This window comes from Leptodactylus fuscus, chromosome 8 (genome assembly GCF_031893055.1).
Source record: "Leptodactylus fuscus isolate aLepFus1 chromosome 8, aLepFus1.hap2, whole genome shotgun sequence".
Lineage (NCBI taxonomy): Eukaryota > Metazoa > Chordata > Amphibia > Anura > Leptodactylidae > Leptodactylus > Leptodactylus fuscus.
The window spans coordinates 11,886,960-11,905,475 of NC_134272.1; the positions used below are offsets into that span (position 1 = coordinate 11,886,960).

Here is an 18,516-nt window from a genome sequence, read left to right on the forward strand (position 1 = left end):
TGTCTCGTCATTCAGCTGACGGGTGGGGGTCCCAATTATATATATTGTTAAAGAGGTCGAACAGGTCCTGGTCCGGGGACCTGGGGTATCCACCAACGTCACGACCCCAGGTCATGCGATTCAAAGCGTCGTAGAAGCCCCCAAGTCGCTCTGCCCCCTACTGACCCGACCTCACTATAGTACAGGACTGGGGCTTCAGAACGCTGCTTAAGATCACATGACCCAGGAGTCGTGACATGGACAGAACACTGGGCTCCATTATCAGCGATCCCTGGACCAGGTATGTAAATTATTACTGGACAACCCCTTTAAGCTTTGCCTCACCGGCTCCACTAGGCACAAGACCAAGGAAATTCCCAAAATGCAAGTTAAAAAAAAAAAAAAAAAGACTGAAAAAAAATCATACCCAGACTTTTTGCCCAAACTAAATAGACAAATGTGGGCAGGTATAAATCTGTCAGGACATGTTGGGAGTTGTAGTCTGAGAAGAGATGGAGGGGCGCAGGATCCTGAGCCCTCTACTACAGGAATGTGAAGGCTCGGCATAGCCATATATTGGGGCAGTGGGGTTACCCGGATTACCGGACAGGGTGTAACAGAAGATAGAGCCATATGAGGCTGTAGTCAGAGCAAGGACCGTCCATGGGAAGCATGCGACTGCAATCTAATCAATTCCTTTAAGACCCCTTCCTGTATATCTACAGACCAGCAATGATCTTATACACGTCACATCAGACTTGCATTCCTGGCACTACGCATTTAGGGCTTATTCACATGGCCGCATTCTGCAGATGCGTGACGTCCATGATACACACACATTGATATTAATGGGCCCTTGCAGAGGTCCATTCTTTTCCCCCAGATCCTTGGTTCATGCACTATGTTGGTCCTTTATTCGAACCAGCGGATTCACCATGGACATCACATGATCCAAAAATAAGCACAATCTGAATAGGCCTTCACAACAGGATACGGACCTAGGCCGCACGATCTATCCCAAAGCTTCAGCGCTTTAAAGAACAGAAAAAAAAAAATGAAGTTATTGTTTTTCTTTTTGTTATTTGGTCCAATTTATCCGCAAGCAGAGAGAGGCGCGCGTGGCAGCCCGAGCGGGCGAGTACCTTGCGGTTCACTCATGTGTGCAGCCAATTACCACCTTGGGCAAATTGCTTTCCTTGTCTACCTGATTTAGCCTGCTGAATGCAGACCTCCGCAGACACGCCGGCCGCCGTGCATTCTATTACTGAACATACAGGAACATTTGTCACCGTTTTGTCCATGGAAGCTAGACATGTCCTGTGATACTGGCTTTCAACCCTTAGCCTTTACCAGGTACTTAAAGGGAACCAGTCTCGAAACAGACCCCTTTAAAAAGGACCGATCCGCTCTCCTGACACGTCCGTTTTAGTAAATATTAATTCTGGAGCATCCTTTCTTAGAACGTTGCATTATTCTGTTCCTCTGTTGCTCCTCCTGGAAATGTATGACTTACGGACAGACCGCTACCATTCCCATTGTCAATATGGCATATCCCTACATAGTTCCAATACAATAATAACACACCACATTGACAAGGGAGATAATAAAAGTTGCTTTTGATTTTTATATTTCCCAGAGGTATAACAGAGGAACAACACACAGTTCTAAGAGAAGATAATCCAGAATTGGCATTTACTATAGCAGACATGTCCGGATCCAATGCTCTAGGACAGGCGTCCGCAACCTTCGGCGCTCCAGCTGCCGTGACACTACAACTCCCAGCATGCTCCATTCACTTCCATGGGTGTTCTAAGTACAGCAGAGCACATATGCATGCTGGGAGTTGTAGTGTCACAACAGCTGCAGTGCTGAAGGAGGTGCGGGCGCTCCTAAATCCTCAAGGCATCCATTTGGGGTAGCGCATAGCTGACCAATGGCAGTCCTGGATATTGAAGCTTCAATATTTCAGTTCTGGGAAACGCCTTTAATTGACATAAAGGTCGCCCGATTTTTGGCCATCCTGAACACAAAGAGGAGACGAAGTCACAAATTTGGGATGCTGACAAACATCACTGCCCCACCAACACATAGCAACCAATCACTGCGCAGCTTTCATTTTCCAAGAGCGCAAAACAAAATGAAAGTCATGTCGTGGCAACAAAGACCGTTCTATGAATCTCCCTATGTGGCCTACAAGATGGCCGCCTCCATTGTGTTCGGTAATTTCAGTTCCGTCTCAATCTCATAGGTTTTTACTATAGTTTTCGAAGGGGGGCTACACCCAACTAAGCAAGGCTGGGGGTCTTAGAGAGGACACATCTACCCACCCGCAGGACCCCGATGTGGAGGAGGGGTACAGGAAACTTCCCTTTTTTTTACGAGGAAGAGGAAGGATTTGCACAAGGCTTACGACATGTAAATGTAGAAAAGGCTCTTCAAGAAGAAACAAATTGACGACTGATGGACAAGGAAGATAACGGAGGAGCAGGATCTCTCGTAACAGCGCGGCGTGATCACCGCGTCTACGTTACATGACCTTTATAAAATTTTAACACACTTTAAGTCGCTTATCTTCTTCACTTCCGTTTGGAGGACAGCCCGGGGAAGGAAATGGGCGAGTTCCCATACAGATACCTCACCGAATAATTCATCTCATTATCATCAATGGTCAGAGCGGTCGTGTTTTCCAATGACTGGTTTAATCCATTGGACGGGAATATATATATATATATATATATATATATATATATATATAGTGTGTATCACAAGTGTGTAATGGAAGGTCCTTCCTACTGAAAGAGAACTCCAAGTATCCCTGAAGGCATTGCCTGGCCTAGAAAATCCATATTTTTGAAGGTTGTATGAGAATCGGAATCCTAAATTTGGTATTTTCATCAAATAGTCGGGGTGGAAAGAGTGTCTCTCACCACGGAGGACCCAACAGGACCGTGGACGAGATGGGCAGTCCATTGATTTCACTGGACCAAACGTAATTCATAACTTGTCCTGAGGTGGCACTGCAGGGAAACTCAATACCGGGGTCATATCACCCTCAGGACCCCCCGAAGCAAATATTTTTTTGTTTTTTAATGTAGATTGTGAGCCCCCTATAGGGATCACAATGTACTTTTTTTCCTATCAGTATGTCTTTTTAGTATGGGAGGAAATCCAAGCAAACACGGAGAGAACATACAAACTCTTTGCAAATGTTGTTCCTGGCGGGATTCAAACCCAGGACTCCAGCGCTGCAAGGCTGCTGTAGTAACCACTGAGTCACCATGTTGCGGAGTCCGTGTCAAAATCAATTAAATCAATGGGAGCTGGTCATTTCCTTTTTCCGTGAGCGGTTTGTTCCCACTCACGGAAAAAAGAAGCGAGCTGCCCTTTCTTCAAGCGGATTCCGCAGATGATTCAGCCACGGCATCCGCTTCGCAACACCACCCTCCGGACTAGGCCCATTCATTTGGCTCCTATAGACATGAATGGGGGATATTTTTTGAGGCCTGCAAAAATACTCTGTGTGAACTTGCCCTAATAGGACAATCTCATGCACATCACAGGTTTATGGCAGAGCTACAGGAAGACATATCGGGAGATAAAAACAGAATAACTTGCCAGTGACAGTTGCACAACTTTTTGGGGGATGTGACTGCTTCTCGCAAGTCAGTCTCGTGAAATTTACAATGAAGTCTATGGCGAAAAAGTTGCATGCGTTTTGCAAGCAATAGCCAACAGTGTTTTGCAGTGATCATAACCATTATATGTGCTATATTATCCTCTAGTCACTTCCAAAGCTGCACTCAAGGTCTCAGATTGCATGACCCATCTCATGGTATCACAATATTGGACTTTTTTTTTGGAATACTATAACTTTCTCCTTTCCTCCAGCAGTCAGATACAAAATCTCCTTGAAGTTGACGTCACAGTCTCCCCTTGTCTAGGAAACTTCTCTCCTATGGCATCATTCACACTTGTTTCCACTTCAGTGCTTTCCCACCATGTTACACTCCTATCAGTCACAAGTACATTCACTTCCCCTGTCTTCAGTCGAGTAGACGCCAGGAGAATGCCACCCAATTGTCCGTGGGCTGGATAAGGAAGGATTGCTCGACACAATGGGGATAAGAGAGACCAAGATACCGCGCAGTATGACGGCCTCATACATTTATGCCAGAGACACAGGCAACCATGGCGGGTTTTATAGAAAACTGGATACCGGGCAACAAGCAAACTGGGTACATGATGTCTGAGAAAATCAGCCCAATTAATACTGCCATAATATTACCATAAACAGCCCACATAAACCCGCCATATAATATCACAATAAAAAGGTCATATAATACATCCATATTACACCATAATAACGCGGTCATGTACAGCTCACATACTGCTGACAACCTGATAGCAGTATTATGTTATATTAAATACAGTCCACATAACACTGTCATATACAGCACACACAATACCACCAAGATATTACCGTCTTATACAACCTACATAATGCAGCCATATAGTGTCAAGATGAAACTTATGTACAAAGCACAAAATCTAGCTAGGTAATGCTAAGATAGTACTATCCTATACACAGCCCACATAATACCACCATATAGAATCTAAATAATACTGCCATGTACAGCCCACATGATGTCACTATAAAATGCCAAAGTATTACCACCAAGATAATGCTGCCATATACAAGCCAGAGCGTCAAAACACCACCATACTGTATACAGTCCACATAATACACCATATAGAATCAAAATAATACTGCCATGTACAGCCCACACGATGTCACTATAAAGTGCCAAAGTAATCTCGCTACATATAGCCCAAATATTACCACCAAGATAACGCTGCCATATACAGGCCACAGCGTCAAAACACCACCATACTGTATACAGTCCACATAATACACCATATAGTGTCAAGATAACACTGCCATATACAGCCCAATTAATGCCACCAAGATAATACAGTCATATGCAGGTCATATAATACCGCCATGTAGTGCCAAGATAATAGTACCATGAACATACCACATAGCTATATAGTGGCAAGATAGTACTGCCTTATACAGCACACATAATAATACTGTCAAATACATCCTACATAATACTGCCATATAGTGTCATGAAAATTCTGTCATACAGCGCCCAAATTACATCAACAAGATAATACTGCCATATAAAGGACACAAAATAACCACCATTTACTGCAAAGATACTATAATAGCGCCACATTAAACGACAGCAAGCAGACATCTTGACAATAGAGAAGAATATTAGAAAGTTACAGAATTCGGACAATTCCTGTTTAGGGTCACGACATCTGAACTACGACCCCCTGCGATCACTCGGGTGCGGCCTCAGGCCCAGCTACTTCTGTAAAGTTTTTTCGCCGCATCTTATGACAAGTCGGTCACTTCCTTTTAAAACGAATATCTGTGGTATGTTAGAAACATCTGACAATCTGTGACCATAAAAAGCTGCAGTTATCTGCCCCGTCTTATCTTGATGGCCCCTGGAAGTGTACAGCACACACAGCGGAGGATGGCGAGGTGGCGGCCATCTGTACGCCACATGACATGTGCTGGAACCATTACACAACCTCAACGTTTCCCTATCAAGGAGGGGAAAGTCAAAGGCACTCACAAGAATTCTGACCACTGATATTATAAGTCGTATATCCATCACACCCATAGAACCGCTGATACACATAACAGAACCTCTGGCTATCCTCAGTGTATGGAGGCCGCTCATCTCTCCTTCAAGACATAAGAGGTCAGGAAAAGTAAGGATCTAAACCAAGCCTGTATGGCTTCAGATCACAGCTCCATCCCCTGCATGCACCCCCCTCCCTATACCTACATTTCATGAGCGAACCTGGTTCCCAAAATAAATCTAACACGAGGAACATATGTTCTCCAAATAGACGGCAACACTTCAGGGCATCTGTCTTATACAAGCAGGGGTTAAACAAGGCAAGATTCCTCAAGGAGCCTCATAAGGAGCAGGAATGCGGCACAGTCAGGTCTCACGGCATGAACATTGCTTTCCGGTCCCATATCCTAAACAGTCTAGGATCATGTCTATTACAGGTAGATGAGCGATAAGACAAGGAGGTGACTTCAGGTACCCGGAAGATGTCAAAATAAGACACGGTCGTGTATTTGGGATCATGAGGCCAGGTTAAGATCATTTTCATGAAACTTTGCCGATAGATAGGCTAGGTTCACCTGCAGCAAACAGTGTTTTCCCCTTGTGAATAACGGCCTCCGTTTTCGAGATATCCCCATTTTTCTCAGTGGGTTTGTAGCGAGAAGGGCGCCGCCATTGCTCCACGAGCTCATTAGCATATTACCAAAACAGCGATATCTCAGCAAAGCAGCCACAGATTTACAAGGGAAAACAGTGTTTGATTCAGGTGACCCTAACCTATCTATCTGCAGGCTGGGTTGATATGCCAGTATCTGGTGACACACTCCCTTTAAGGCCAGTAAGAGTTGCCTTAAAGACTTTTGGTTTTGTTTTTTCACACTATAGGATCAGAGATAAGCGTTATCTAGATAGCTGCAGCAACGCTCTTCTCTCCAGAGGAAGTTCACCTGATCCAACCCCGACTTTTCCTGATGGCAGATGTTACCCAGGATTGTTAGGGGCATCCCTGGCAGGCAGCGACCACCAGCTGTGATACAAGATCATGCCAGGTATGGAGTCCAGGAACAGATGAATACGCCTGGAAGTGCCATTCAACCTGGTTGAACATCTAGATCACTCAAATTGCACACCGCCAATATCTGTCATTCCTGTGCAGTATACGGCGCGGCGGCGGAGTATACACCGACTCCGAGAGGCTTCTTAACATCATTATCTCTTACATAATTATAAACAGCAGGAGATTCCTCTGCAAAGGAGCCGCCGCCGCTCTGCACAACCACGGGAGCACGTGAATAAATCATAGCATGGCAGCCCTGCAGAAGCTTCTCCTGGCCTCCTACTACAAGTCCCAGCAAGGCGGATGGAGGGGGAGCACTAACCTTGACACTGGAATCCCTGTTTGCCGAAACCCCTGCAAGACAAGAACAAACAGAGAGCGTATTACATAACCGCGCAGCATTCACAGTCAATTCTGCAGCAAAAAAAACATAAAAACTGGCTACACACAGAGCTGCACACAAAAAACGACAGCGATACATAAACAGTAGGGGGGCGGAACGTGACAAAGGGGTCTCCCGGCTCCATGTAAATGATTATTCGGTAATTATACTTCGTGTTTCAGTTCCTCTGCATTTACTAGATCTCCAAGTGCTGATGGTGAAGGAGAACTTCTGGTTTTATGCAAGAAAAAAAAAAAAAAATCTAAAACTTCTCACAGCTGAGGATTTGCTACATTAATATACAATCTGCACAATTGCTGAAATGTATTAAAGGGGTTGTCTGGGATTAAAGGGGTTATCAGTTTCTATGATTGATGGCCTTTCCTTAGATAGAGCAAGTGTAGGAAATGTAGTGCTGCTCCATAGACTTCCATGTAGTGCTGCTCCATAGACTTCAATGTAGTGCTGCCTCGGTGCCGGTGATCTACTGGGGGCCCTGGATGATGGACCCTGCAGATCGATTATTGATCATCAATTATAGAAACTGGATAACCCCTTTAAACTATTTATGGCCAATCCTCATATTCGATGCGTTTAACCCCTTGGTGTTCAGCCAATTACGCCCATTCCTATGCCTTGGAGATATTCGATCGCTCAACACTACCAATAAGCTCCGTCCCCTATATGTTGTCTGGGCGCCGTCACTGCAACTCAGCGCTCATTGAAGACAGTTGGAGTTGAGCTGAAGTGACGGAGCCCGAACGCTATATAGAGGACAAAGCTTTCTGCGTTCCGGCCCTATATTGGGTATCGAACAGGCACCAGAAGTGATCCTTCGTCCCATTGATCAGGTATTTTGTGGCGTATGCTGAGGATAATCCATGAACAGCTCAAGTCTGGACAACCCCTTTAAGACAGGCATTATACAGTCCTATGAAAAAGTTTGGGCACCCCTATTAATCTTAATCATTTTTAGTTCTAAATATTTTGGTGTTTGCAACAGCCATTTCAGTTTGATATATCTAATAACTGATGGACACAGTAATATTTCAGGATTGAAATGAGGTTTATTGTACTAACAGAAAATGCGCAATATGCATTAAACCAAAATTTGACCGGTGCAAAAATATGGGCACCTCAACAGAAAAGTGACATTAATATTTAGTAGATCCTCCTTTTGCAGAGATAACAGCCTCTAGTCGCTTCCTGTAGCTTTTAATCAGTTCCTGGATCCTGGATAAAGGTATTTTGGACCATTTCTTTCTACAAAACAATTCAAGTTCAGTTAAGTTTGATGGTCGCCGAACATGGACAGCCCGCTCTCAAATGATCTGAAAACAAAGATTGTTCAACATAGTTGTTCAGGGGAAGGATACAAAACGTTGTCTCAGAGATTTAACCTGTCAGTTTCCACTGTGAGGAACATAGTAAGGAAATGGAAGACCACAGGGACAGTTCTTGTTAAGTCCAGAAGTGGCAGGCCAAGAAAAATATCAGAAAGGCAGAGAAGGAGAATGGTGAGAACAGTCAAGGACAATCTACAGACCACCTCCAAAGAGCTGCAGCATCATCTTGCTGCAGATGGTGTCACTGTGCATCGGTCAACTATACAGCGCACTTTGCACAAGGAGAAGCTGTATGGGAGAGTGATGAGAAAGAAGCTGTTTCTGCACATACGCCACAAATAGAGTTGCCTGAGGTATGCAAAAGCACATTTGGAGAAGCCAACTTCATTTTGGAAACAAAGATTGAGTTGTTTGGTTATAAAAAAAAGGCGTTATGCATGGCGTCCAAAAAGAAACAGCATTCCAATAAAAACACTTGCTACCCACTGTAAAATTTGGTGGAGGTTCCATCATGCTTTGGGGCTGTGTGGCCAATGCCGGCACCGGGAATCTTGTTAAAGTTGAGGGTCGCATGGATTCCACTCAGTATCAGCAGATTCTTGAGAATAATGTTCAAGAATCAGTGACGAAGTTGAAGTTACGCCGGGGATGGATATTTCAGCAAGACAATGATCCAAAACACTGCTCCAAATCAACTCAGGCATTCATGCAGAGGAACAATTACAATGTTCTGGAATGGCCATCCCAGTCCCCAGACCTGAATATCATTGAACATCTGTGGGATGATTTGAAGCGGGCTGTCCATGCTCGGCCACCATCAAACTTAACTGAACTTGAATTGTTTGTCCAAAATACCTTCATCCAGGATCCAGGAACTGATTAAAAGCTACAGAAAGCGACTAGAGGCTGTTATCTTTGCAAAAGGAGGATCTACTAAATATTAATGTCACTTTTCTGTTGAGGTGCCCATACTTTTGCACCGGTCAAATTTTGGTTTAATGCATATTGCACATTTTCTGTTAGTACAATAAACCTCATTTCAATCCTGAAATATTACTGTGTCCATCAGTTATTAGATATATCAAACTGAAATGGCTGTTGCAAATACCAAAATATTTAGAACTAAAAATGATTAAGATTAATAGGGGTGCCCAAACTTTTTCATAGGACTGTATATGACAGTCTTAAAGGGGTTGGCCAGGACTTTTAAACTGATGACATCCTTAAGACAGGTCATCCATGGAAGATCCTTAGGGGTCCAACACCAAGGTATCAGGCCCCTGCCAATCTTGAAATGATGACAGATTCTATACGCCAGCTTCTCAGCATAGGTTACAATAAATAAGTCAGGCGAGGACGTCCCCACCCAGCTCTCTACTATACCCACTGGGCACAGCTGTGCCAAAATCTCAGCTCTCAGGCTCTGTTCACACAACGGTGTTTAGTGCATGCATGCAGATTTGATGCTATTTTAGGACCAGCGTTTGATGTGAAGAGTCTTTAAAAAGGGTCTTCCAGGACTATGATATTGATGGTATTGGATTGGTGGGTATCTAATCCTGGCAACCTGCTGCAGCCTCTTCAATGGCTACCAAGTACAGTGCCATACACAGAGCAGTGGCTGTGTCTGGTATTGCACATCAATTCCAAATAATTGAATGGTTCAGGGCTGCAGAAAAGCCATCAACATCACATCACGTGCCCAAAGAAAAGGCCACAGCAGTCACCCAAGTGCTGCAGACTCTTCAAACAGAAGACTGGTGGGGGCGCTGCTACTTCCTTTCATGGCGGTCTTTTCTTCTTCTTCTACTTACATATTGATAGGATCAATGGGGGTCCAAAATCAGACACCCCACCAACTAACGGTTTGAAGAGGTTGCAACATTCACAAACACGGAGCCCTCTTTCCTGTTCTGATGCCATCACATTCATTGGTCACATGGTACAGTGGCAGATCAGTCCTATTCATGGGTATGGGGCTGAGCTGCAATACCATGCACAGCGCTGTGTGGTATTCTGTGAAGAGGCCACAGCACTCGCCCGACCGCCTGATCTGTGGGGGTCCTGGTGGTGTCATTGATCAGATACTGATGACCGATCTTGTGAATAGGACATCAGTATCCTTCATACCTGGGTCTCAGACAACCCCCTTTAAATGGGACAAAGCTTTGGAAAGACCATGTGACGTCATAGGTCCAAAGACAACGGCGCAGCTGATCAGTGGGCATCCGAGGTTTCGTACCCCCACCAGTCAGATACAGATGACCTGTTATAAGTCCTGGAAAATCCCATTTGGCTAAAACACCATGAAGCCTGCCAAAGCATAAAAGCGCTACGGGAAAAACAACAGCGACAGCGTATTGCGGTTTTTCCTGTGGTACTTTTCACAGAAAGTCCATAGAGATTTCCTCTTCTTCCATTATACCTATAGGGAAACCGCCGGTGTTTCCGTAGGTATAATTGACAGGCTGCAATTTCCAAAAACTGGGAGCGTTTTGGAAATCGCAGTGTGTCCGCGCCGCCGGCCTTAAAGTCATTGATAGTAAATCCACTGGATATTCAGCGTGTCAGCACACCAATATCCTAGAGAATGACCCCCAATCCTCTGCCTCCGGATATACCACACTCGAGCCGACCTTAAGGCTTTCCGAACACTCGACTCGGGTGGTCTCAAAGGGGTTAATAGAAAGCGAAGTAAACAATAGCGCTCTACGCTAATCCTATGAAGAGGTCAGGGGGCGACGTACAGATCTATACGCATCTGTAATAACAATACAAGCTGAGCGAGGAGCCTACTGGCATCGATCCCCGCTAGTAAACAAAGCACACATCAGTCCCAGGACAACCCATTGCCGCAACGGGCGCACGCCGTCTCCATCCCAGGCAAACCAGCGTCGGCCCGACGCTCCTTGCCAACCCATCATCGGCCACTTATCTTAATGGCCATTTATACAAGCCCTGGCCGGAGCCGCCGAATATTAATAGGGTGCCCAGTAAGAATACAGAAGAAGCACTGCAGACAGGCAGGAGAATGTGCATTGTGACAGTGGAAGTAAGGAAGCACACCGACTACACGCTGCAGCAAAGCAAGCAGGGCAGGAAGCGAGGGAGCAGATACGGGCTATGGTTTCCCCCCAAATCTACTAAGGGGGTGCTTAACACAAAAAATAACTCCTAATGCCCCTAGAGAGGATGCCAGTATCTGAAGATCAGGCTGTGGTTAGACAGCAACGACTTCCTTACATTGCACTGACTGCAATACAAAAGGAAATTGCACAAATATAATATATATATATATATATACACACACACACATACACACACCCTACTATAGGAACCACGTAGGATTATACCGCACTGCTCTTTTAGGGTGGCCTGTGTGCAAGATAAAGTATTTGGTGCCTACAATCATGGAACTGTCCCTCTATTATTCCTCCTGGAAATGTAGGAATGAACTGGCAATCAGCACGCACATTCTGACGGAGCGTCACATTTCCATACTGTCCAATCACCGCATAGGAATAACACTATTGGTTAACACAGACAAGGCATATACTTCCAGGAGGAATAACAGAGGGACGACACCATGCCGAAGATGACCAGTACTGCTATATTAAAACTTATAATACAACCATTGTATCCATGTCACAGGAACTAGAGTATTGTGTCGCCTCTTAACATCATTGCACGTGGTCAGATGGGACAAATCGTCATCACGCGACTACGACTACAGCGCAGGAATTATAGGGACGTCACATACGGTCCGTACTTACATGCGGTCAGTGATCAGATGGGACACATAGTTATCAATACAAAATGACGCACGGGAATTACAGGTCCGTAGTTGTATGGGGTCAGTGATCAGATGGGACCAGTCATCATTGTGCGACTATGACTACAAAACATACTACTGGCAGCGCAGGAACAATACGGACTCCATATACCGCCAACTACACATACTCCCGATATCAGAATAAGAAGATGCACAAAAACAGGCACCGAGAGAACCTCTAATACTGTGCAATGTAGGGCAATAAGATGTAAAGCCGCCATACAGATGACATCTCCGTCCTGTCATTTTCAGCAGGATCCCATAATCATATATCGGTGGGGGAGGGGAGCAGCCCGACAACCTAGGCCTAAACCAGCGCTGTCTTCTACGGATTAAGACGCCACTCCTGCCCCTGCTAAAGAGGTCCTCAGAACCTATATAATTAACCCTTTACAGTTCAGCAACTTTCTAATACACCCCAATGGGCCAGAGGCTCAAATCCTATCATGACCTAGTCCTGCTCATACAGGTGCACGGCTCGCAACTCAACCCTCAGTTTCTATATATTTAAAGGGGCGTCCATTCATTATAAGTCATCGCTCCCATAAACCCCAGCCAGTGATGCAACCGCCTCCATAGACCCATTCATTCCTATCAACAGAGCTGTCAACTGCACTGCAGCTTCCCCGACCCTACAGGAGGGAGCAGAGGGGCCGATGTGATCCCGCACCCTGGCTGGTACCCCGGCCAGGGATAGAATCTATAGAAATACAATGTAATCTGCACCAGGGAAAGCGCCATTCTCATTAGCGTCGTCCCTGTCCGCAGGATTCCTCGCTCGTCTCTGCTGTGCGCGGACGTATAACCCCACAGCACAATGTGACTGCAGTGCACTTAAGTCCCCGCAGCGCCAGCAAGCACACGTAATTACACGCCGATAAATAAGCACTTGGCCTGTATCACTTCACTGGGCAACAATGGTCATCCAGGAAAGGAAGAGCGCGCCGGTGTAGCAGAGCTGAAAGTGTCGTTTAAGGGTGTATTGTGATCAGGCAAGCGGATTGCAAGATAACAAACACCCCAAACTCAGCTCTGCTGCATCTAATACATTATACACGTACCTATAGGAGATTACAGATTGCATTGGGACCCATATTTGGCGCCCCTACTAACAGCGGCGGATACAGAACGCTGGATCATGTGACCTGTTGTGGAACAAGTTGTGCAAAACAACACACTAATTGTCAAAAGTAGCCAAACTTACCACGCCATCCCCTCATTTGCGGTCTCTGATGCCCCTCTTAACCCCAAAAGTCAACTATTTTCCCCTGCCCCCATTATCGAAACGCTGGACCGCAGATATCCTATTAAGAAAAAGCTCGGACCAACACTACGATTGACGGAATCGGGATTCATATCACAAAAATTGACGTCACAATATAACCACGGATTTTGGGCGCCCGCTAAAAGCCATATTGGTGGTATAGGACCGTATACATCATATATAGGTCTAGGGATACCCCCCGATATTGCAATAGGATGTCCCGTAAATCGTCGTGATCTGGATTACCGGAAAACCAGATGTGTTAACTACTTAACCACAGATCACGAGGGCCCGTTGGAGGCCATATTGGCTGTAAACATGCGATATTGGATTATGGAAGCCCCCTACCCCCTAATATCTCAATGAGGTGGCTGTCGGTTGCCGTGAACGGGATTAAAAGCACAAAAATTGACATATACCCGAAAAACGGACACGACCAATAGGAAACTGTGGATTATGGGAGCCGTATACATTAGAGGCCATAGTGGCGGTATGTGGCCATATAGATTTGGTAACGGTCTATGGACACCCCCGATACCCCCATGACATGCACCGTCGGTCTGATCCCCTATGTCTCCGGATGGTAACTGGTTTAACCCCTTGTGCCCCCAGGAGATAACCAGTATTTAATGGTCACTTAACCCCCTCCATCCCACCAGGACGACCCCAATGAGCACGTTTATGGGGCGATCTGTGGCTGCAAACAGGTTGCACCAATAATTTTGGTGCAAATAAGAAATGGGAGGCGAGGGGTTAATAAAGGCACACAAATGTCAGACTCACAAGCAGCCAGTCACTCAGATGGGGCAGCAATAGACACACAGATCAGGATACACAAGACACATCGCTCGGGGTCGGCAACCCCTCCCCCCTCACCAGATGAAGTCGGTGCAGTGGCTGCAGAAGGTCGGCTGCTTGAAGAAGCGCGCAGTGAACTTGTGGTCCTTCACCTCATGGACGTTCTTCTGGCGGAGGGCGCCCTTCCTGGCGAACCTGGTGGTGGTGTCCTCGCATTCGCCACCGACTGCAGGGTCAGCCATGCCGCTCCGGTGCTCGCTGTGTGCTGGGCTCTGCTGCTGCTGCTGCTGCTGCTGTTGCTGCTGCTGCTGGAGGCTGCGCGCTATCTCCGCTCTCCCCGGGCGCACTGCGCTCTCACTGCTACTCTGCACACAGCTGCTTACCAGCGTCACCTGAGACACGCCCCCTCATCTGCATAACTGCGCCCATTCTACAGCACAGACACGCCCACAAACAAAGCCGCCGAAATAGTCCTGTCAGAAATGTCATCACAGGGTGGAATGAGGGGTGAGGAGACGGGGGGCAATGGAGGAGACAGGGGGTGAAGAGACGGGGGGCAAGAAGAGGGGGTAAGGGGTGAGGAGGGGGCAAGGAAGGGGGCAAGGGGTGAGGAGACGGGGGGCAAGGGGTGAGGAGACAGGGGGCAAGGGGTGAGGAGACGGGGGGCAAGGAAGGGGGCAAGGGGTGAGGAGACGGGGGGCAAGGGGTGAGGAGACAGGGGGCAAGAGGTGAGGAGACGGGGGGCAAGGGGTGAGGAGACAGGGGGCGAGGAGTGAGGTGACGGGGTGAGGGGTGAGGAGACAGGGGGCAAGGGGTGAGGAGGGGGAGAGAAGAGGGGCAGGAGACGGGGTGAGGAGACAGGGGGCGAGGGGTGAGGAGACGGGGGCAAGGGGTGAGGAGGGGGAGAGAAGAGGGGCAGGAGACGGGGTGAGGAGACAGGGGCCGAGGGGTGAGGAGACGGGGGCAAGGGAGGAAACAGGGGGTGAGGAGACGGGGGCAGGGGGTGAGGACACAGGGGGGTGAGGAGGCAAGGGGTGAGGAGACGGGGGCAAGGGGGGAGGAAACAGGGGGTAAGGGGTGAGGAGACGGGGGCAAGGGGGGAGGAGACAGGGGGTAAGGGGTGAGGAGACAGGGGGTGAGGAGACGGGGGCAAGGGAGGAGACAGGGGGTGAGGAGGCAGGGGGCAAGGGGTGAGGAGACAGGGGGCGAGGGGTGAGGAGACAGGGGGCGAGGGGTGAGGAGACGGGGGCAAGGGAGGAGACAGGGGGTGAGGAGACGGGGGGCAAGGGGTGAGGAGACAGGGGGTGAGGAGACAGAGGGCAAGGGGTGAGGAGACAGGGGGCAAGAGGTGAGGAGACAGGGGGCAAGGGGTGAGGAGACAGAGGGCAAGGGGTGAGGAGACAGGGGGCAAGAGGTGAGGGGGCAAGGGGTGAGGAGGGGAAGAGAAGAGGGGGCAAGGGGTGAGGAGGGGGAGAGAAGAGGGGGCAAGGGGAGAGAAGAGGAGGGGGAGAGAAGAGGAGGGGGAGAGAAGAGGGGGCAAGGGGTGAGGAGGGGGAGAGAAGAGGGGGCAAGGGGTGAGGAGGGGGAGAGAAGAGGGGGTGAGGAGGGGGAGAGAAGAGGGGGCAAGGGGTGAGGAGGGGGAGAGAAGAGGGGCAAGGGGTGAGGAGGGGGAGAGAAGAGGGGGCAAGGGGTGAGGAAGGGGACCAGGGTAGGTGGAGAGAGGAGTTGAGCCAGGGCAAGGAGTATTAAGGGGTGAGGAGTGACATTATAATAAACTCATATGAATAGGCAGAATGATCAGCTAGATATTGGAAGAGGTATATAGTATACACACACAGTGATGTCACAGTACAGGGATAATACATACAGTGATGTCACAGTACAGGATAATACACACAGTGATGTCACAGTACAGGGATAATACACACAGTGATGTCACAGTACAGGGATAATACATACAGTGATGTCACAGTACAGGATAATACACACAGTGATGTCACAGTACAGAGATAATACACACAGTGATGTCACAGTACAGGGATAATACACACAGTGATGTCACAGTACAGAGATAATACACACAGTGATGTCACAGTACAGAGATAATACACACAGTGATGTCACAGTACAGAGATAATACACACAGTTATGTCACAGTACAGGATAATACACACAGTGATGTCACAGTACAGAGATAATACACACAGTGATGTCACAGTACAGAGATAATACACACAGTGATGTCACAGTACAGGGATAATACACACAGTGATGTCACAGTACAGAGATAATACACACAGTGATGTCACAGTACAGAGATAATACACACAGTGATGTCACAGTACAGAGATAATACACACAGTGATGTCACAGTACAGGATAATACACACAGTGATGTCACAGTACAGGGATAATACACACAGTGATGTCACAGTATAGGGATAATACATACAGTGATGTCACAGTACAGGGATAATACACACAGTGATGTCACAGTACAGAGATAATACACACAGTGATGTCACAGTACAGGGATAATACACACAGTGATGTCACAGTACAGAGATAATACACACAGTGATGTCACAGTACAGGATAATACGCACAGTGATGTCACAGTACAGAGATAATACACACAGTGATGTCACAGTACAGGATAATACACACAGTGATGTCACAGTACAGGATAATACACACAGTGATGTCACAGTACAGAGATAATACACAGAGTGATGTCACAGTACAGGATAATACACACAGTGATGTCACAGTACAGAGATAATACATACAGTGATGTCACAGTACAGGGATAATACACCCAGTGATGTCACAGTACAGGATAATACACACAGTGATGTCACAGTACAGAGATAATACACACAGTGATGTCACAGTACAGAGATAATACACACAGTGATGTCACAGTACAGGGGTAATACACACAGTGATGTCACAGTACAGAGATAATACACACAGTGATGTCACAGTACAGGATAATACACACAGTGATGTCACAGTACAGAGATAATACACACAGTGATGTCACAGTACAAGATAATACACACAGTGATGTCACAGTACAGAGATAATACACACAGTGATGTCACAGTACAGAGATAATACACACAGTGATGTCACAGTACAGGGATAATACACACAGTGATGTCACAGTACAGGATAATACACACAGTGATGTCACAGTACAGGATAATACACACAGTGATGTCACAGTACAGGATAATACACACAGTGATGTCACAGTACAGGGATAATACACACAGTAATGTCACAGTACAGGATAATACACACAGTGATGTCACAGTACAGGATAATACACACAGTGATGTCACAGTACAGGATAATACACACAGTGATGTCACAGTACAGGGATAGTACACACAGTGATGTCACAGTACAGGGGTAATACACACAGTGATGTCACAGTACAGAGATAATACACACAGTGATGTCACAGTACAGGATAATACACACAGTGATGTCACAGTACAGAGATAATACACACAGTGATGTCACAGTACAAGATAATACACACAGTGATGTCACAGTACAGAGATAATACACACAGTGATGTCACAGTACAGAGATAATACACACAGTGATGTCACAGTACAGGGATAATACACACAGTGATGTCACAGTACAGGATAATACACACAGTGATGTCACAGTACAGGATAATACACACAGTGATGTCACAGTACAGGATAATACACACAGTGATGTCACAGTACAGGGATAATACACACAGTAATGTCACAGTACAGGATAATACACACAGTGATGTCACAGTACAGGATAATACACACAGTGATGTCACAGTACAGGATAATACACACAGTGATGTCACAGTACAGGGATAACACACACAGTGATGTCACAGTACAGGGATAATACACACAGTGATGTCATAGTACAGGATAATACACACAGTGATGTCATCTGTGCCCAGTTCACTATTGTATGGATCACTATGTATATATGTACTGGGCTCAGCTGTTACCTGTTGCTTATAGAGTTGCAGTGATCAGGGCCGTTGCCCCCTCCCCATATTCTCTGTTCCCTATTATTGGGATCTGTGGGAGTTCCTCTCATCACAAATGTTATCTGAAGAGGTTTGCTATCACTATGAGAAGTGTCTGATCGCTCTTGCGGGGTTGTCACTAGTTCTCCCGATCCATAA

The 18,516-nt window shown here is 46.6% G+C and overlaps 1 protein-coding gene across 2 annotated transcripts in view; it reads right to left on the minus strand.

The window, feature by feature from the left end:
- PRKCB (protein kinase C beta) overlaps window positions 1-14,651 on the minus strand; it is a 108,663-nt gene extending 94,012 nt beyond the window's left edge. For both annotated transcript variants that reach the window (XM_075284087.1, XM_075284086.1), the window contains exons 1-2: window positions 14,394-14,651; window positions 7,016-7,047 (exon numbers count right to left, since the gene is read on the minus strand). In XM_075284087.1, the coding sequence (XP_075140188.1) occupies window positions 7,016-7,047; window positions 14,394-14,557 (196 nt within the window). In that variant the 5' untranslated portion in view covers window positions 14,558-14,651. The remainder of the gene's footprint in view (window positions 1-7,015; window positions 7,048-14,393) is intronic.
- Window positions 14,652-18,516: the final 3,865 nt, after the last annotated feature.